General features: G+C 45.4%; 1 protein-coding gene across 2 annotated transcripts in view; it reads left to right on the top strand.

The window, feature by feature from the left end:
- The first annotated feature begins 1,097 nt into the window (after nt 1-1,097).
- The window catches only part of LOC108701741, a 36,749-nt gene continuing 17,640 nt past the window's right edge, over nt 1,098-20,206 (top strand). For both annotated transcript variants that reach the window (XM_041576384.1, XM_041576383.1), the window contains exon 1: nt 1,098-1,494. In XM_041576384.1, coding sequence (XP_041432318.1) covers nt 1,472-1,494 — 23 coding nt within the window. In that variant the 5' untranslated portion in view covers nt 1,098-1,471. The remainder of the gene's footprint in view (nt 1,495-20,206) is intronic.

Raw genomic sequence — 20,206 nt, 5'->3', positions numbered from 1 at the left:
AGCCAGAACTGGACAGGAGGGTATAAAGTGGCAATACTTGAGGGTTTACTTACTAAGCAGGAAGTTCAGAGAAATACAGAGAAGAGTACATGTAATGCAGACATATAGCAAGTTTCTCGGTTCCCCGAATGAGAGATTCCCTGAATGAGAGATTGTGAGATGTTGATGGACAGTGAATTCTGCCACAGGGCCTGAGGTGTGGGGGATGATGGGGCAGTTACTCACCAAGTGCCAGGCAGCCGTGCAGTTAGGGATTATGGAGGCAGTCAGAGATGTGGAAAATAGGATAAGAAAAATAGGAAAGTGAAAGCAGCACAGTGTGTCCTTCAGATAAAGTCGCTGCATTAATCATGCACAAAGTCTACACAACGAGAAACCTTGCAGAACCTTATATACAGGCACATGACAAAGAGTAATACAATAGTAGTGTAAATAATCACACATGGGATCAATATAGTAGGCTGTGTATATATGCACATGTTTCTGTGTTACTCTGTGTTACTCTGTGTTAATACTGGGTCTCTCTGTATTACACACATTGCTGGATACTCTCTGCCTGAGTTAGTACTGTCTCTGTTTATTAGACTCTGCTGAGTATTCTGTGCCTGAGTTAGTACTTCTCTGTGTATTACACTCTGCTGGATACTCTGTGCCTGAGTTAGTAGTGTCTCTGTGTATTACACTCTGCTGGATACTCTATTCCTGAGTTAGTACTGTCTCTGTGTATTAGACTCTGAGGGATACTCTGTCCCTAAATTAGTACTTCTCTGTGTATTACACTCTGCTGAGTACTCTGTGCCTGAGTTAGTACTGTCTCTGTGTATTAGTCTCTGTGGGATACTCTGTGCCTGAGTTAGTACTGTCTCTGTGTATTAGTCTCTGTGGGATACTCTGTGCCTGAGTTAGTACTGTCTCTCTGTATTACACACATTGCTAGATACACTGTGCCTGATTGGTACTGTCTCTGCGTGTATTACACAAGGGTTAATAAATGCTCAGTTCTGTAGCAGGAGAGGTCTGAGTAAATATGAAAGTGAAAGGAAAGCAGGGAAGTGACAGTGGGGAGAGAAGAAAATAGAGGGAGAGGAGGAGGGGAGTAGAGAGAGAGAGGGACAGAGAGGGAGGAAGAGAGAGACAGAGAGAGAGAGAGACAGAGAGAGAGACCAGGGGCTGGTTTATAAGGAGAGAATAAACAGACACATGCAGGGAAATAGCAGAACTGTATGGGAGGAGTGATACGCTCACATTTACACACACACTGTATAGAGAGAGACACGGCACATGGAGCTGGTGTGTATGAGTGAGAGGAGTGTGCAAGACATGTGGAGGAGGAGTAGGAGGGGGAGGAACACATTTTAAGAACAGGGAAGGCGGGAGGAAGAAGCAGGTTTGTCCGTACAGGTGAACTGAAGACTTAACTCTCCCACAAGGAACAACTGCAGTTGAGATTCGGACCCTAGAACCAGTGGAAATGTATGGACACAAACAGGAAAGGTGAGATTCCCTTTTCCCCAGGACTGTGAGAATGAACAGACACTTGTGCACTTTAAGCCCAGGCATTTTGTGCACTTTAACCCCAGGAACCTGTGCACTTTAACCCCAGGCACTTGTGCACTTTAACCCCAGGCACTTGTGCACTTTAACCCCAGGAACTTGTGCACTTTAACCCCAGGCACTTGTGCACTTTAACCCCAGGAACTTGTGCACTTTAACCCCAGGAACTTGTGCACTTTAACCCCAGGGACTTGTGCACTTTAACCCCAGGAGCAGAACCAGCACTTGAATGGGAGCTAGGGATGTAGCGAACGTCGGAAAAAAAGTTCGCGAACATATTCGCGAACTTGCGCAAAAATGCGAGCGGTTCGCGAACGGTTCGCGAACCCCATAGACTTCAATGGGAAGGCGAACTTTAACATCTAGAAAAGACATTTCTGGCCAGAAAAATGATTTTAAAGTTGTTTAAAGGGTTGCAACGACCTGGACAGTGGCATGCCAGAGGGGGATCAAGGGCAAAAATGTATCTGAAAAATCTGCCTGTGTGTGCTTGGAAGAGATAGTGTAGGGGGAGAGCTGTTAGTGATTTCAGGGACAGATGATAGTAAGCTTGCTGGCTAGTAATCTGCTTGATACTGCTCTGTATTGGAGGGACAGAAGTCTGCAGGGATTTGAGGGACATTTTAGCTTAGGTAGCTTTGCTGGCTAGTAATCTACTGTTCTCTTTAAACAACTGCCATACGTTGACCTTGTAGGCATTGTTTGCCCAGTTTTTTTGGACGCAGCCACTGAAGCACAGTTGCCAGAAAAAATATGCCATATAAATGCTGAAAATAGTAATTTTTCGCCATACGTTGACCTTGTAGACATTGTTTGCCCAGTTTTTTTGGACGCAGCCACTGAAGCACAGTTGCCAGAAAAATTATGCCATATAAATGCTGAAAATATAAATTTTTTTGGTTGCAGCCACTGAAGCACAGAGGCCAGAAAAATTATGCCATATAAATGCAGAAAATATGCATTTTTTTGGTCGCAGCCACTGAAGCACAGTTGCCAGAAAAATTATGCCATATAAATGCTGAAAATATAAATTTTTTTGGTTGCAGCCACTGAAGCACAGAGGCCAGAAAAATTATGCCATATAAATGCAGAAAATATGCATTTTTTTGGTCGCAGCCACTGAAGCACAGTTGCCAGAAAAAATATGCCATATAAATGCTGAAAATAGTCATTTTTTGCCATATACGTTGAGTCAACGTATGGCAAAAAATTACTATTTTCAGCATTTATATGGCATATTTTTTCTGGCCTCTGTGCTTCAGTGGCTGCGGCCAAAAAAACTGGGCAAACAATGCCTACAAGGTCAACGTCGTTGACCTTGTAGGCATTGTTTGCCCAGTTTTTTTGGCCGCAGCCACTGAAGCACAGAGGCCAGAAAAAATATGCCATATAAATGCTGAAAATAGTAATTTTTTTGGTCGCAGCCACTGAAGCACAGTTGCCAGAAAAATTATGCCATATAAATGCTGAAAATATAAATTTTTTTGGTTGCAGCCACTGAAGCACAGAGGCCAGAAAAATTATGCCATATAAATGCTGAAAATATAAATTTTTTTGGTTGCAGCCACTGAAGCACAGAGGCCAGAAAAATTATGCCATATAAATGCAGAAAATATGCATTTTTTTGGTCGCAGCCACTGAAGCACAGTTGCCAGAAAAATTATGCCATATAAATGCAGAAAATATGCATTTTTTTGGACGCAGCCACTGAAGCACAGTTGCCAGAAAAAATATGCCATATAAATGCTGAAAATAGTCATTTTTTGCCATACGTTGACCTTGTAGACATTGTTTGCCCAGTTTTTTTGGTTGCAGCCACTGAAGCACAGAGGCCAGAAAAAATTAAACCAGTAGGGTTTGCACCCTAGTTTGTAACGGTGGCGGAGGGAGGAGGAGGACGCTAAAGGACAGCTGTGTGTGGAGTCATGAGGCTTGAAGAGAAGGACAGCTGCATAGAAGTCAGAACAAGTCTTCCGGCGTGCAGTAACCCTCCGAGATCCACCCCTCATTCATTTTAATAAAGGTCAGGTAATCGACACTTTTGTGACCTAGGCGAGTTCTCTTCTCAGTTACAATCCCTCCTGCTGCACTGAAGGTCCTTTCTGAGAGCACACTTGAGGCTGGGCAAGACAAGAGGTTCATGGCAAATTGTGACAGCTCTGGCCACAGATCAAGCCTGCGCACCCAGTAGTCCAGGGGTTCATCGCTCCTCAGAGTGTCGATATCTGCAGTTAATGCCAGGTAGTCCGCTACCTGCCGGTCGAGGCGTTCTTTGAGGGTGGATCCAGAAGGGTTGTGGCGCTGCCTTGGACAGAAAAACATTTGCATGTCTGACGTTACAGACTGGCCAAAGGGCTTTGTCCTTGCAGGTGTGCTCGTGGCAGGATTACTGGCACCTCTGCCCCTGGAATGTTGATGAGTTCCTGAAGTGACATCACCCTTAAAAGCATTGTACAACATGTTTTGCAGGCTGGTTTGTAAATGCCGCATCTTTTCGGACTTGTGGTATGTTGGTAACATTTCTGACACTTTATGCTTGTACCGAGGGTCTAGTAGCGTTGCGACCCAGTACAGGTCCTTCTCCTTAAGCCTCTTGATACGGGGGTCCTTCAACAGGCATGACAGCATGAAAGACCCCATTCTCACAAGGTTGGATGCAAAGCTATCCATCTCCGCTTCCTCATTATCAAGGACTGCATCATCCACGGTCTCCTCCCCCCAGCCACGTACAAGACCAGGGGTCCCCAAAAGGTCACCACTAGCCCCCTGGGAAGCCTGCTCCTGTTGGTCCTCCTCCTCCTCCTCCACAAAGCCACCTTCCTCCTCTGACTCCACTTCTGGCACCTCTCCCTGCGTTGCAGCAGGTGCCTGGGTTCGTTCTGGTGATTCCGACCAGAAATCGTGCGCTTCCAGCTCCTCGTCACGCTGGTCTACAGCCTCATCTGTCACTCGTCGCACGGCACGCTCCAGGAAGAAAGCGAAGGGTATTAGGTCGCTGATGGTGCCTTCGGTGCGACTGACCATATTTGTCACCTCTTCAAAAGGTCGCATGAGCCTGCAGGCATCGCGCATAAGCACCCAGTAACGGGGGAAAAAAATCCCCAGCTGTGCAGATCCAGTCCTACCACCCAGTTCAAAAAGGTACTCGTTGACGGCCCTTTGTTGTTGCAGCAGACGTTCCAACATAAGGAGCGTTGAATTCCAGCGAGTCTGGCTGTCAGAAATCAAACGCCTGACTGGCATGTTGTAGCGCTGCTGAATGTCAGCAAGGCGTGCCATGGCTGTGTAGGAACGTCTGAAATGGGCCGACACCTTTCTGGACTGGGTGAGAACGTCCTGGAATCCTGGGTACTTGGAGACAAAACGTTGGACTATTAAATTTAACACATGTGCCATGCAGGGCACATGTGTTAAATTGCCTAGTCTCAACGCTGCCAACAGATTGCTTCCATTGTCACACACCACTTTTCCGATCTGCAGTTGGTGTGGGGTCAGCCACCGATCGGCCTGTGACTGCAGAGATGACAGGAGTACAGATCCGGTATGGTTTTTGCTTTCCAGGCACGTCATCCCCAAGACAGCGTGACAACGGCGTACCTGGCACGTCGAATAGCCTAGGGGGAGCTGGGGGTGCACAGGTGTGGAGGAGGAGAAGGAGGACCCAGCAGCAGAGTAAGAAGAAGAAGAAGACGAGGTAGAGAGCGATGGAGGAGTAGAGGTGGTGGCAGAACCGCGTGCAATCCGTGGCGGTGACACCAACTCCACTGTTGTTGTTGAGCTACCCATTCCCTGCTTCCCAGCCATTACCAAGTTCACCCAGTGGGCAGTGTAGGTGACATACCTGCCCTGACCATGCTTGGAGGACCATGCGTCAGTAGTCATATGGACCTTTGGCCCAACACTAAGTGACAGAGATGCGGTAACTTGGCTCTGCACATGTTGGTACAGGTGTGGTATTCCCTTTTTAGAAAAAAAATTGCGGCTGGGTACCTTCCACTGCGGTGTCCCAATTGCTACAAATTTGCGGAAGGCCTCAGAGTCCACCAGCTGGTATGGTAAAAGCTGGCGGGCTAAGAGTGCAGACAAGCCAGCTGTCAGACGCCGGGCAAGGGGGTGACAGTCAGACATTGGCTTCTTACGCTCAAACATGGCCTTCACAGAAACTTGGCTGGTGGCAGATGACTGGGAATGGGAACAGGTGGTCAAGGTGGAAGGCGGAGTGGAGGGTGGTTCAGACGGGTCAAGGAGAGCAGAGGTAGAGCAGTAAGATGCTGGACCAGAAGGAGTGTGGCTTTTAGTTTGCCTGTTGCCTTTGAGGTGTTGCTCCCAAAGTGCTTTGTGCTTGCCGCTCATGTGCCTTCGCATAGAAGTTGTACCTATGTGGCTGTTGGGCTTACCAAGGCTCAGTTTCTGACTGCACTCATTGCAAATTACAATGCTTTTGTCAGAGGCACACACATTAAAAAAATCCCACACTGCTGACTTTTTGGAAGTGTGCGATCTGGCGGTAACAGTAGAAGTTGGCGGAGTTGGCGGTATTGGCGGCAATGGCGGGTGCGTTGGCCGGCTGAACACAGGTGCCGATACATGTTGTTGCCCTGCTGATCCCTGCGGGCTGTCCTCCCTGCTTCTTCTAAGTCTTATTCTCCTACTGCCTCTCTGACTCTCCGTCTCTCCATCTGAACTACCCTCCTCTTGCTCTCTTCTACTAGGCACCCACAAAACATCAATCTCCTCATCATCATTCTCCTCAGATGCATCAATTTCTTCTGACACATCACAGAAGGAAGCAGCAGCGGGGACCTCCTCCTCATCACTCATTATGTCCATCTCTATCGTGTTCTCTGCCAGAATTAAATCTGGTGTAAGGTCCTCATCTCCTTCATCTTCTTCTGGCAATAATGGTTGCGCATTACTCAGTTCAAGAAACTCATTGGAAAATAACTCCTCTGACCCCAGTGAAGAAGGGGCACCGGTGGTGGAGGAAGTGTTACGTGGGGTGGCCATAGCAGTGGAGGATGAGGAGGATGTTGTGGTAAAGTTAGAAACGGTAGAGGATGGGGTGTGCTGTGTAAGCCAGTCAACTACCTCTTCAGCATTTTGGGAGTTCAGGGTCATTGGCTTTTTAAAACTGGGAAATTTGCTAGGGCCACAGGATTGCATAGCAGCACGGCCCCTAGCACGGCCTCTGCGTGGCGGCCTGCCTTTGCCTGGCATTATTTTTAAAAAAACAACAACAACAACAAAAACTCAGTTGGTTTTTCTGGAAACGATAATACACACAGCTAGATGGCGGGTTGAAGAAAACACTGTGCAAATAATGCCTACAAAGTCAACGTATACACTACTACAGCGGTGGATACGGATTACGTAAAATATATGAATGCTGCTTGAAAAAAAGTAACTCAAGTGGTTTTTCTAGAGACGATAATATTATCAATATTTAGACAAAATGTGAACAAGCTCACACAGCTCGATGGCGGGTTGAAGAAAACAGTGTGCAAATAATGCCTACAAGGTCAACGTATACACTACTACAGCGGTGGATACGGATTACGTAAAATATATGAATGCTGCTTGAAAAAAAGTAACTCAAGTGGTTTTTCTAGAGACGATAATATTATCAATATTTAGACAAAATGTGAACAAGCTCACACAGCTCGATGGCGGGTTGAAGAAAACACTGTGCAAATAATGCCTACAAGGCCAACGTATACACTACTACAGCGGTGGATACGGATTACGTAAAATATATGAATGCTGCTTGAAAAAAGTGACTCCGGTGTTTTTTCTGGAGACGGTAATATTATGGATATTTTAGACAGAATGGGAACAAGGTCACACAGCTCGATGGCGGGTTGAAGAAAACAGTGTGCAAATAATGCCTACAAGGCCAACGTATACACTACTACAGCGGTGGATACGGATTACGTAAAATATATGAATGCTGCTTGAAAAAAGTGACTCCGGTGTTTTTTCTGGAGACGGTAATATTATGGATATTTAGACAGAATGGGAACAAGGTCACACAGCTCGATGGCGGGTTGAAGAAAACAGTGTGCAAATAATGCCTACAAGGTCAACGTATACACTACTACAGCGGTGGATACGGATTACGTAAAATATATGAATGCTGCTTGAAAAAAAGTAACTCAAGTGGTTTTTCTAGAGACGATAATATTATCAATATTTAGACAAAATGTGAACAAGCTCACACAGCTCGATGGCGGGTTGAAGAAAACAGTGTGCAAATAATGCCTACAAGGTCAACGTATACACTACTACAGCGGTGGATACGGATTACGTAAAATATATGAATGCTGCTTGAAAAAAAGTAACTCAAGTGGTTTTTCTAGAGACGATAATATTATCAATATTTAGACAAAATGTGAACAAGCTCACACAGCTCGATGGCGGGTTGAAGAAAACACTGTGCAAATAATGCCTACAAGGCCAACGTATACACTACTACAGCGGTGGATACGGATTACGTAAAATATATGAATGCTGCTTGAAAAAAGTGACTCCGGTGTTTTTTCTGGAGACGGTAATATTATGGATATTTAGACAGAATGGGAACAAGGTCACACAGCTCGATGGCGGGTTGAAGAAAACAGTGTGCAAATAATGCCTACAAGGCCAACGTATACACTACTACAGCGGTGGATACGGATTACGTAAAATATATGAATGCTGCTTGAAAAAAGTGACTCCGGTGTTTTTTCTGGAGACGGTAATATTATGGATATTTAGACAGAATGGGAACAAGGTCACACAGCTCGATGGCGGGTTGAAGAAAACAGTGTGCAAATAATGCCTACAAGGTCAACGTATACACTACTACAGCGGTGGATACGGATTACGTAAAATATATGAATGCTGCTTGAAAAAAAGTAACTCAAGTGGTTTTTCTAGAGACGATAATATTATCAATATTTAGACAAAATGTGAACAAGGTCACACAGCTCGATGGCGGGTTGAAGAAAACAGTGTGCAAATAATGCCTACAAGGTCAACGTATACACTACTACAGCGGTGGATACGGATTACGTAAAATATATGAATGCTGCTTGAAAAAAAGTAACTCAAGTGGTTTTTCTAGAGACGATAATATTATCAATATTTAGACAAAATGTGAACAAGCTCACACAGCTCGATGGCGGGTTTGAAGAAAACACTGTGCAAATAATGCCTACAAGGCCAACGTATACACTACTACAGCGGTGGATACGGATTACGTAAAATATATGAATGCTGCTTGAAAAAAGTGACTCCGGTGTTTTTTCTGGAGACGGTAATATTATGGATATTTAGACAGAATGGGAACAAGGTCACACAGCTCGATGGCGGGTTGAAGAAAACAGTGTGCAAATAATGCCTACAAGGCCAACGTATACACTACTACAGCGGTGGATACGGATTACGTAAAATATATGAATGCTGCTTGAAAAAAGTGACTCCGGTGTTTTTTCTGGAGACGGTAATATTATGGATATTTAGACAGAATGGGAACAAGGTCACACAGCTCGATGGCGGGTTGAAGAAAACAGTGTGCAAATAATGCCTACAAGGCCAACGTATACACTACTACAGCGGTGGATACGGATTACGTAAAATATATGAATGCTGCTTGAAAAAGTGACTCCGGTGTTTTTTCTGGAGACGGTAATATTATGGATATTTAGACAGAATGGGAACAAGGTCACACAGCTCGATGGCGGGTTGAAGAAAACAGTGTGCAAATAATGCCTACAAGGCCAACGTATACACTACTACAGCGGTGGATACGGATTACGTAAAATATATTATGGCTGCTTGAAAAAAGTGACTCCGGTGTTTTTTCTGGAGACGGTAATATTATGGATATTTAGACAGAATGTGAACAAGGTCACACAGCTCGATGGCGGGTTGAAGAAAACAGTGTGCAAATAATGCCTACAAGGCAAATAATGCCTAAAAGGTCAACTTATACACTACTACAGCGGTAGTAAAATAAAAAAAAGTAAAATAAAAAAAAAATGAATATTAAAAAAAAAAATTAAAGTTGGTGCTGCTGAACTACTAGGAGCAGCAGATTAGCACACCAGTCCCACTCCCCAACACTGCTAGACTAATAGCACTGGGCTCTTATAGTAGTAGTAGTAGTAGTAGTAGTAAAACAACAAAAAAATAAATAAAAGCAGTCCTTACAAGGACTACTGTTATTGCAGCAGTCAGCAGATGAGATCAGAAGCAGGACAGCTGCCCACTGCAGCTACATACAGAGCACTGCAGTAGAAGGTAGATTACTAGCCAGCAAAGCTACCTAAGCTTAAATGTCCCTCAAACCCCTGCAGACTTCTGTCCCTCCAATAACAGAGCAGTATCAAAACGATTACTAGCCAGCAAACTTTCAACTGTCCCTGAAATCACTAACAGGCAGCAGCTCTCTCCCTACACTATCTCTTCAGCACACACAGGCAGAGTGAAAAAACGCTGCAGGGCTTCGGTTTTTATAGGGAAGGGGAGTGGTCCAGGGGAGAGCTTCCTGATTGGCTGCCATGTACCTGCTGGTCTGGGGTGAGAGGGCAAAAAAAGCGCCAACAATGGCGAACCCAAAATGGCGAACGTCGCGCGACGTTCGCGAACTTCCGGCGAGCGCGAACACCCGATGTTCGCGCGAACAAGTTCGCCGGCGAACAGTTCGCGACATCTCTAATGGGAGCTACATTGGTGCCATTTCTTTCCTTTAAAAGACATGGTTAAGTTGAAATGGAGCTTTACTGTATAATGTCAGTGTCTGGGGGAAGATAATAGGAAAGCACTAAAATATTTAGCCCATTCTTGTCTGTACTCTCTGGGGCTCATGTATAATAATAAATACTGGGCAAATTTGCACCTGGACAGAAACCCATCTCAACCAATCAGATGTTTGCTTTTTTTTTGTTCAACCTGCACCTTGCTGAAAAAAATCTCTTATTGATTAGTTGCTATGGGTTACTGCCCAGGTGAAAAGGAATGGAGTGCTTATTGGAGCAATACTTTATCCCATATAGTGACATGCACGTGCGTTGCCCCTGGAAGAAAGGGATTGGTGCATTGTAGGAAATTAAAATGGTCATCTTGCACTAGCTTTTTTATATTTTGCACCTTGTGTGCCCTTAGTAAATATGCCAGAATTTTGTCTTTTATTCCAACGATAGGGGTCAATGGAACACTTTTTGCAGTAGGTGTGCCCCCTAGCAATCATTACTGTTGGAGGACACAGGGCAGAAAAAATTAGCTTACAGCCCTTATATGTTGGGACCATGTTTATTTAGTGGTGAGACCAGGGGCAAAAGAGGTATTGCAGCAATGTCAACCTCCAAGGAGCCAAATTAAGGAGATGCATGGCCCTGCCCATGACTAAGGATGTCGCGGACTGTTCGCCGGCGAACTTGTTCGCGCGAACATCGACTGTTCGAGCTCGCCGAATGTTCGTGAACGTCGCGCGATGTTCGCCATTTTGGGTTCGCCTTAGCTGGCGCTTTTTTTTGACCTCTCATCCCAGACCAGCAGATACATGGCAGCCAATCAGGAAGCTCTCCCTCCTGGACCACCCCCACACCCCCTGGACCACTTCCCTTCCATATATAAACTGAAGCCCTGCAGCGTTTTTTCATTCTGCCTGTGTGTGCTTGGAAGAGCTAGTGTAGGGAGAGAGCTGTTAGTGATTTGAGGGACAGTTGATAGTAAATTTGCTGGCTAGTAATCTACTTGATACTGCTCTGTATTGGAGGGACAGAACTCTGCAGGGATTTGAGGGACATTTTAGGTTAGGTAGCTTTGCTGGCTAGTAATCTACCTTCTACTGCAGTGCTCTGTATGTAGCTGCTGTGGGCACTGATCTCTTCTGATCTCATCTGCTGACTGCTGCCTGGAACCCAATAGTCCTTGTAAGGACTGCTTTTATTTTCTTTTTTGTTTTTTTTACTTTGCTACTATAAGAGCCCAGTGCTATTAGTCTAGCTGTGTTGGGGAGTGGGACTGGTGTGCTACTGTGCTGCTCCTAGTAGTTCAGCAGCACCAACCCGAGTAATTTTTTTTTTTAATATACATATATATATTTTTTTATTTTACTTATCTTACTGTTCTTTAACGTGTCCAGTACTGTTTGCTGTTCTTCATAGTAGTGCACCAATAGTAGTGCACTTGCAGGCATTATTTGCCCAGTGTGTTCTTCAAACAACGGCCATCTAGCTGTGTGAGCTTATTCACATTCTGTCTAAATATCAATAATAATACCGTAATAATACCGTCTCCAGAAACAGTGACGTTTTTCAAGCAGCAATAATATATTCCGTATCCACTGCTGTAGTGTATACGTTGACCTTGCAGGCATTGTTTCAATTTGTTTGCCCAGTGTGTTCTTCATTTTCAAACAACTGCCACAGAGCTGTGTGAGCTTGTTCACATTCTGTCTAAATATCAATAATAATACCGTCTCCAGAACCACCACCTGAGTGACGTTTTTCAAGCAGCAATAATATATTCCGTATCCACTGCTGTAGTAGTGTATACGTTGACCTTGTAGGCATTGTTTGCCCAGTGTGTTCTTCAAACAACTGCCATCTAGCTGTGTGAGCTTTTTCACATTCTGTCTAAATATCAATAATAATACCGTCTCCAGAAACACCACCCGAGTGACGTTTTTCAAGCAGCAATAATATATTCCGTATTCCCTGCTGTAGTAGTGTATACGTTGACCTTGTAGGCATTGTTTGCCCAGTGTGTTCTTCAAACAACTGCCATCTAGCTGTGTGAGCTTTTTCACATTCTGTCTAAATATCAATAATAATACCGTCTCCAGAAACACCACCTGAGTGACGTTTTTCAAGCAGCAATAATATATTCCGTATCCACTGCTGTAGTAGTGTATACGTTGACCTTGTAGGCATTGTTTGCCCAGTGTGTTCTTCAAACAACTGCCATCTAGCTGTGTGAGCTTTTTCACATTCTGTCTAAATATCAATAATAATACCGTCTCCAGAACCACCACCCGAGTGACGTTTTTCAAGCAGCAATAATATATTCCGTATCCACTGCTGTAGTAGTGTATACGTTGACCTTGTAGGCATTGTTTGCCCAGTGTGTTCTTCAAACAACTGCCATCTAGCTGTGTGAGCTTTTTCACATTCTGTCTAAATATCAATAATAATACCGTCTCCAGAAACACCACCTGAGTGACGTTTTTCAAGCAGCAATAATATATTCCGTATCCACTGCTGTAGTGTATACGTTGACCTTGCAGGCATTGTTTCAATTTGTTTGCCCAGTGTGTTCTTCATTTTCAAACAACTGCCACCTAGCTGTGTGAGCTTGTTCACATTCTGTCTAAATATCAATAATAATACCGTCTCCAGAAACACCACCTGAGTGACGTTTTTCAAGCAGCAATAATATATTCCGTATCCACTGCTGTAGTAGTGTATACGTTGACCTTGTAGGCATTGTTTGCCCAGTGTGTTCTTCAAACAACTGCCATCTAGCTGTGTGAGCTTTTTCACATTCTGTCTAAATATCAATAATAATACCGTCTCCAGAAACACCACCTGAGTGACGTTTTTCAAGCAGCAATAATATATTCCGTATCCACTGCTGTAGTAGTGTATACGTTGACCTTGTAGGCATTGTTTGCCCAGTGTGTTCTTCAAACAACTGCCATCTAGCTGTGTGAGCTTTTTCACATTCTGTCTAAATATCAATAATAATACCGTCTCCAGAACCACCACCCGAGTGACGTTTTTCAAGCAGCAATAATATATTCCGTATCCACTGCTGTAGTAGTGCATACGTTGACCTTGTAGGCATTGTTTGCCCAGTGTGTTCTTCAAACAACTGCCATCTAGCTGTGTGAGCTTTTTCACATTCTGTCTAAATATCAATAATAATACCGTCTCCAGAAACACCACCTGAGTGACGTTTTTCAAGCAGCAATAATATATTCCGTATCCACTGCTGTAGTGTATACGTTGACCTTGCAGGCATTGTTTCAATTTGTTTGCCCAGTGTGTTCTTCATTTTCAAACAACTGCCACCTAGCTGTGTGAGCTTGTTCACATTCTGTCTAAATATCAATAATAATACCGTCTCCAGAAACACCACCTGAGTGACGTTTTTCAAGCAGCAATAATATATTCCGTATCCACTGCTGTAGTAGTGTATACGTTGACCTTGTAGGCATTGTTTGCCCAGTGTGTTCTTCAAACAACTGCCATCTAGCTGTGTGAGCTTTTTCACATTCTGTCTAAATATCAATAATAATACCGTCTCCAGAAACACCACCTGAGTGACGTTTTTCAAGCAGCAATAATATATTCCGTATCCACTGCTGTAGTGTATACGTTGACCTTGCAGGCATTGTTTCAATTTGTTTGCCCAGTGTGTTCTTCATTTTCAAACAACTGCCACCTAGCTGTGTGAGCTTGTTCACATTCTGTCTAAATATCAATAATAATACCGTCTCCAGAAACACCACCTGAGTGACGTTTTTCAAGCAGCAATAATATATTCCGTATCCACTGCTGTAGTAGTGTATACGTTGACCTTGTAGGCATTGTTTGCCCAGTGTGTTCTTCAAACAATTGCCATCTAGCTGTGTGAGCTTTTTCACATTCTGTCTAAATATCAATAATAATACCGTCTCCAGAAACACCACCTGAGTGACGTTTTTCAAGCAGCAATAATATATTCCGTATCCACTGCTGTAGTGTATACGTTGACCTTGCAGGCATTGTTTCAATTTGTTTGCCCAGTGTGTTCTTCATTTTCAAACAACTGCCACCTAGCTGTGTGAGCTTGTTCACATTCTGTCTAAATATCAATAATAATACCGTCTCCAGAAACACCACCTGAGTGACGTTTTTCAAGCAGCAATAATATATTCCGTATCCACTGCTGTAGTAGTGTATACGTTGACCTTGTAGGCATTGTTTGCCCAGTGTGTTCTTCAAACAACTGCTATCTAGCTGTGTGAGCTTTTTCACATTCTGTCTAAATATCAATAATAATACCGTCTCCAGAAACACCACCTGAGTGACGTTTTTCAAGCAGCAATAATATATTCCGTATCCACTGCTGTAGTGTATACGTTGACCTTGCAGGCATTGTTTCAATTTGTTTGCCCAGTGTGTTCTTCATTTTCAAACAACTGCCACCGAGCTGTGTGAGCTTTTTTACATTCTGTCTAAATATCAATAATAATACCGTCTCCAGAACCACCACCTGAGTTGTTGTTGTTGTTTTAAAAATAATGCCAGGCAAAGGCAGGCCGCCACGCAGAGGCACTAGGGGCCGTGCTGCTATGCTATCCTGTGGCCCTAGGAAATTGCCCAGTTTTAAAAAGGCAATGACCCTGAACTCCCAAAATGCTGAAGAGGTAGTTGACTGGCTTACACAGCACACCCCATCCTCTACCATTTCTAACTTTACCACAACATCCTCATCCTCCACTGCTATGGGCACCCCATGTAACACTTCCTCCACCACCGGCGCCCCTTCTTCACTGGAGTCAGAGGAGTTATTTTCACATGAGTTTCTTGAACTGAGTGATGCGCAACCATTATTGGCAGAAGAAGATGAAGGAGATGAGGACGTTACACCAGATTTAATTCTGGCAGAGAACACAACAGAGATGGACATAATGAGTGATGAGGAGGTCCCCGCTGCTGCTTCCTTCTGTGAGCTGTTAGAAGAAATTGATGCATCTGAGGAGAATGATGATGAGGAGATTGATGTTTTGTGGGTGCCCAGTAGAAGAGAGCAAGAGGAGGATAGTTCAGATGGAGAGACGGAGAGTCAGAGAGGCAGGAGGAGAATAAGACTTAGAAGAAGCAGGGAGGACAGCTCGCAGGGAACAGTAGGGCAACAACATGTATCGCCACCTGTGGTCAGCCGGCCAACGCACCCGCCATTGCGGGTAGCAATTGGGACACCGCAGTGGAAGGTACCCAGCCGCAATTTTTTTTCAAAAAAGGGAATACCACACCTGTACCACCATGTGCAGAGCCAAGTCACCGCATCTCTGTCACTTAGTGTTGGGCCAAAGGTCCATATGACTACTGACGCATGGTCCTCCAAGCATGGTCAGGGCAGGTATGTCACCTACACTGCCCACTGGGTGAACTTGGTAATGGCTGGGAAGCAGGGAATGTGTGTCTCAACAACAACAGTGGAGTTGGTGTCACCGCCACGGATTGCACGCGGTTCTGCCACCACCTCTACTCTTCCTTCGCTCTCTACCTCGTCTTCTTCCTCTTCTTCCTCCTCTGCTGCTGGGTCCTCCTCCTCCACACCTGTGCACCCCCAGCTCCCCCTAGGCTATTCGACGTGCCAGGTACGCCGTTGTCATGCTGTCTTGGGGATGACGTGCCTGGAAAGCAGAAACCATACCGGATCTGTACTCCTGTCATCTCTGCAGTCACAGGCCGATCGGTGGCTGACCCCACACCAACTGAAGATTGGAAAAGTGGTGTGTGACAACGGAAGCAATCTGTTGGCAGCACTGAGACTGGGCAATTTAACACATGTGCCCTGCATGGCACATGTTCTGAATTTAATAGTCCAACGTTTTGTCTCGAAGTACCCAGGATTCCAGGACGTTCTCAGGCAGTCCAGGAAGGTGTCGGCCCATTTCAGACGTTCTTACACAGCCATGGCACGCCTTGCTGACATTCAGCAGCGGTACAACATGCCAGTCAGGCGTTTAATTTGCGACAGCCAGACTCGCTGGAATTCAACACTCCTCATGTTGGAACGTCTGCTGCAACAACAAAGAGCCGTCAATGAATACCTGTTTGAACTGGGTGGTAGGACTGGATCTGCAGAGCTGGGGATTTTTTTCCCACGTTACTGGGTGCTTATGCGCGATGCCTGCAGGCTCATGCGCCCTTTTGAAGAGGTTACAAACATGGTCAGTCGCACCGAAGGCACCATCAGCGACCTAATACCCTTTGCTTTCTTCCTGGAGCGTGCCGTGCGACGAGTGACAGATGAGGCTGTAGACCAGCGTGACGAGGAGCAGGAAGCGCACGATTTCTGGTCGGAATCACCAGCACGAGCCCAGGCACCTGCTGCAACGCAGGGAGAGGTGTCAGAAGTGGAGTCAGAGGAGGAAGGTGGCTTTGTGGAGGAGGAGGACCAACAGGAGCAGGCTTCCCAGGGGGCTTGTGGTGACCTTTTGGGGACCCCTGGTCTTGTACGTGGCTGGGGGGAGGAGACCGTGGATGATGTAGTCCTTGATAACGAGGAAGTGGAGATGGATACCTCTGCATCCAACCTTGTGAGAATGGGGTCTTTCATGCTGTCATGCCTGTTGAAGGACCCCCGTATCAAGAGGCTTAAGGAGAAGGACCTGTACTGGGATGCAACGCTACTAGACCCTCGGTACAAGCATAAAGTGGCAGAAATGTTACCAACGTACCACAAGTCCGAAAGGATGCTGCATTTACAAACCAGCCTGCAAAACATGTTGTACAATGCTTTTAAGGGTGATGTCACTTCAGGAACTCATCAACATTCCAGGGGCAGAGGTGCCAGTAATCCTGCCACGAGCGCACCTGCAAGGACAAAGCACTTTGGCCACTCTGTAACGTCAGACATGCAAATGTTTTTCAGTCCAAGGCAGCGCCAGAACCCTTCGGGATCCACCCTCAAAGAACGCCTCGACCGGCAGGTAGCGGACTACCTGGCATTAACTGCAGATATCGACACTCTGAGGAGCGATGAACCCCTGGACTACTGGGTGCGCAGGCTTGATCTGTGGCCAGAGCTGTCACAATTTGCCATGAACCTCTTGTCTTGCCCCGCCTCAAGTGTGCTCTCAGAAAGGACCTTCAGTGCAGCAGGAGGGATTGTAACTGAGAAGAGAACTCGCCTAGGTCACAAAAGTGTGGATTACCTGACCTTTATTAAAATGAACGAGGCGTGGATCTCGGAGGGTTACTGCACGCCGGAAGACTTGTTCTGACTCCCCATGCAGCTGTCCTTCTCTGCACACCTCATGACTCCACACACAGCTGTCCTTTAGCATCCTCCTCCCTCCGCCACCGTTACAAACTAGGGTGCAAACCCTACTGGTTTCATTTGAATCCAGGTAAATCCTGAGTTTTTCTGGCCTCTGTGCTTCAGTGGCTGCAACCAAAAAAATTAATATTTTCAGCATTTAGATGGCATATTTTTTCTGGCCTCTGTGCTTCAGTGGCTGCGACAAAAATTTTTTATATTTTCAGCAGTTATATGGCATATTTTTTCTGGCCTCTGTGCTGCAGTGGCTGCGACAAAAAAAAGATTGAATTTCTTACCTGTAAATTGTCTTTTCTTCAGGTCCCCTCAGGCAGCACCACAAGAGAGAGAGATGGCCCCTCCTCCTAGGACAGGAAACAAGAACAAAACACCCCCCCCTTCCTGCTATCCCCTGTGTTAGTTTACAAGAACAAGAGACACCAGGCTGCTTAACAGAAATTTTAATTAAGGGGAGGGATAATGGTGCTGCCTGAGGGGACCTGAAGAAAAGACAATTTACAGGTAAGAAATTCAATCTTTCTTCAGGTCCCCGGCAGCACCACAAGAGATTTTGCAAAGATCAAGGGGAGGGAACAAAAGCCGCTTGTAATACTTTCTGGCCAAAAGCAGCCTCCCTTGAAGAAAAAATGTCCAGCTTGTAATGCTTAGAAAATGTATGCATCGAGGTCCACGTCGCAGCTTTACATATTTGTTCTGCCGATGCCTCCGCTCTCTGCGCCCACGATGTAGCTACTGCTCTTGTAGAATGTGGTTTAATTCTGGCAGGAGGAGACAGACTTCTTAACTCATAAGCCATACTAATAACCTGCTTAAGCCATCTTGAAATCGTTGGTTTCGAAGCAGCTAGCCCCTTTGAAGGGCCTGCAAAATTAATGAAAAGGTTATTAGATCTTCTGTATTGTGCCGATCTAGACAAAAAGAACACCAAACAGCGTCTGACATCTAGTTTATGAAGTTTGCATTCTTTACTTCCCACTGGATGTGGATAAAATGAAGGAAGAACAATCTCCTGAGACGAATGAAAAGTCGAAGCCACTTTAGGAACAAAGGTGGGTGGAAGCCTCATTACAACTCTATCCGGAAAAATCTGAAGATAAGGTTCTTCAATGGAAAGACTCTGTATTTCGCCCACTCTTCTGGCCGAAGTAAGGGCTACTAAGATTACAGTCTTTAAGGTCAGGAACTTAATGTGAATTGATGATAATGGTTCAAAAGGGTCCTCAGATAGAACCGACAATAGAAGGTTCAGATCCCATGGCGGACAGATATCTCTGACGGTTGGTTTCAATCTGCCTGCAGCTTTAATAAACTGCTTAACGAGGTGATTTTCACCCAGTGAAACACCTTTCACTGCCCCCAAGGCCGCCACCTGAACTCTGAGCGTAGCTGGTTTCAACCCTAATCGAAAACCATCTGAAAGGAACTGTAGAATCTGGGGAACCGAAGCCTCATGTGGATCAATAGAATGATCTCCGCACCAGAAAGAAAACTTCTTCCAAACTCTAGAATAAATTTTATTAGTTCCTGCTTTCCTGCTGTGAACCATAACAGCAATAACATCTGAGGATAATCCTTGTTGGATTAACGATTGCCATTCAGGATCCACGCTGATAGAGCTAGTCTGCTGGGGTCCGGATGGTACACTGGCCCCTGGTGAAGCAGAGTTCTGCTGGAACCCAAAATTAGTGGATCTTCCTCCGCCATTTCCAACAGGAGAGAGAACCATGCTCTCCTGGGCCAATATGGAACCACTAAAATGACTCTGGCTCTGTCTAGCCTGATCTTCCTCAGAACCCTGGTTATCATCGGAAGTGGAGGAAAGATGTAATTCAGACTGCCTCTCCAGCACTGGAGCATGGCATCTATCGCTGTCGGTCTGTCCTGAAAATATTGGGAATAAAATTTGTTCAGCTTGGCATTTTCCCTTGTGGCCATAAGGTCTATGGTCGGACGACCCCACCGGTGAACAAGACGTTGAAACACTGATGGACTGAGAGACCACTCCCCCGGCACAACTTGCCTGCGGCTTAGGAAATCCGCTCTGATGTTGTCCGAACCCTTTATATAAATCGCCTGCAGGGTCTGCAGATGAACTTCTGCCCAGCAAAGAATTTTCAGAGTCAATTCCAGAAGACTTTGGCTGCGGGTCCCACCTTGTCTGTTCAGATAAGCCACTACTGTGGTGTTGTCTGTTCTGACTTTTATCGCCTGACCTCTTGTCAGATGTGCCGACACTTTGAGTGCTCTCCAAACAGCCAGGAGCTCCCGGTGATTGGAAGAGAGAGATGCCTCCTGCAGAGACCACATGCCCTGCCAGACATTTTGCTCTAGAGTCGCTCCCTGCTGGCATCGGTGGTGAGAATGAGCCACTGCTGAATGACCCAAGGAACTCCTTTGGACAAGTTCAGACCTTTCCACCAACTGAGCGAGTGTCTCACATGAGGAGGTAGCTTTATAGGATTGTCCAGAGTGCTCTCTGTGCCATCCCAACGTCTCAAAATTGTTCTCTGAAGAAGCCTCATGTGCAGTGTGGCCCACGGCACTGCTTCTATAGTCGCCGTCATTGCTCCCAAAGCTGACATGGCCTGCCTGATCGAGACTACTCTTCGCT

This window comes from Xenopus laevis, chromosome 9_10L (genome assembly GCF_017654675.1).
Source record: "Xenopus laevis strain J_2021 chromosome 9_10L, Xenopus_laevis_v10.1, whole genome shotgun sequence".
In the NCBI taxonomy this organism is placed as follows: Eukaryota; Metazoa; Chordata; class Amphibia; order Anura; family Pipidae; genus Xenopus; species Xenopus laevis.
Note: the sequence above shows the minus strand (reverse complement) of the source record. Positions and strands in the feature narration are given on the sequence as shown.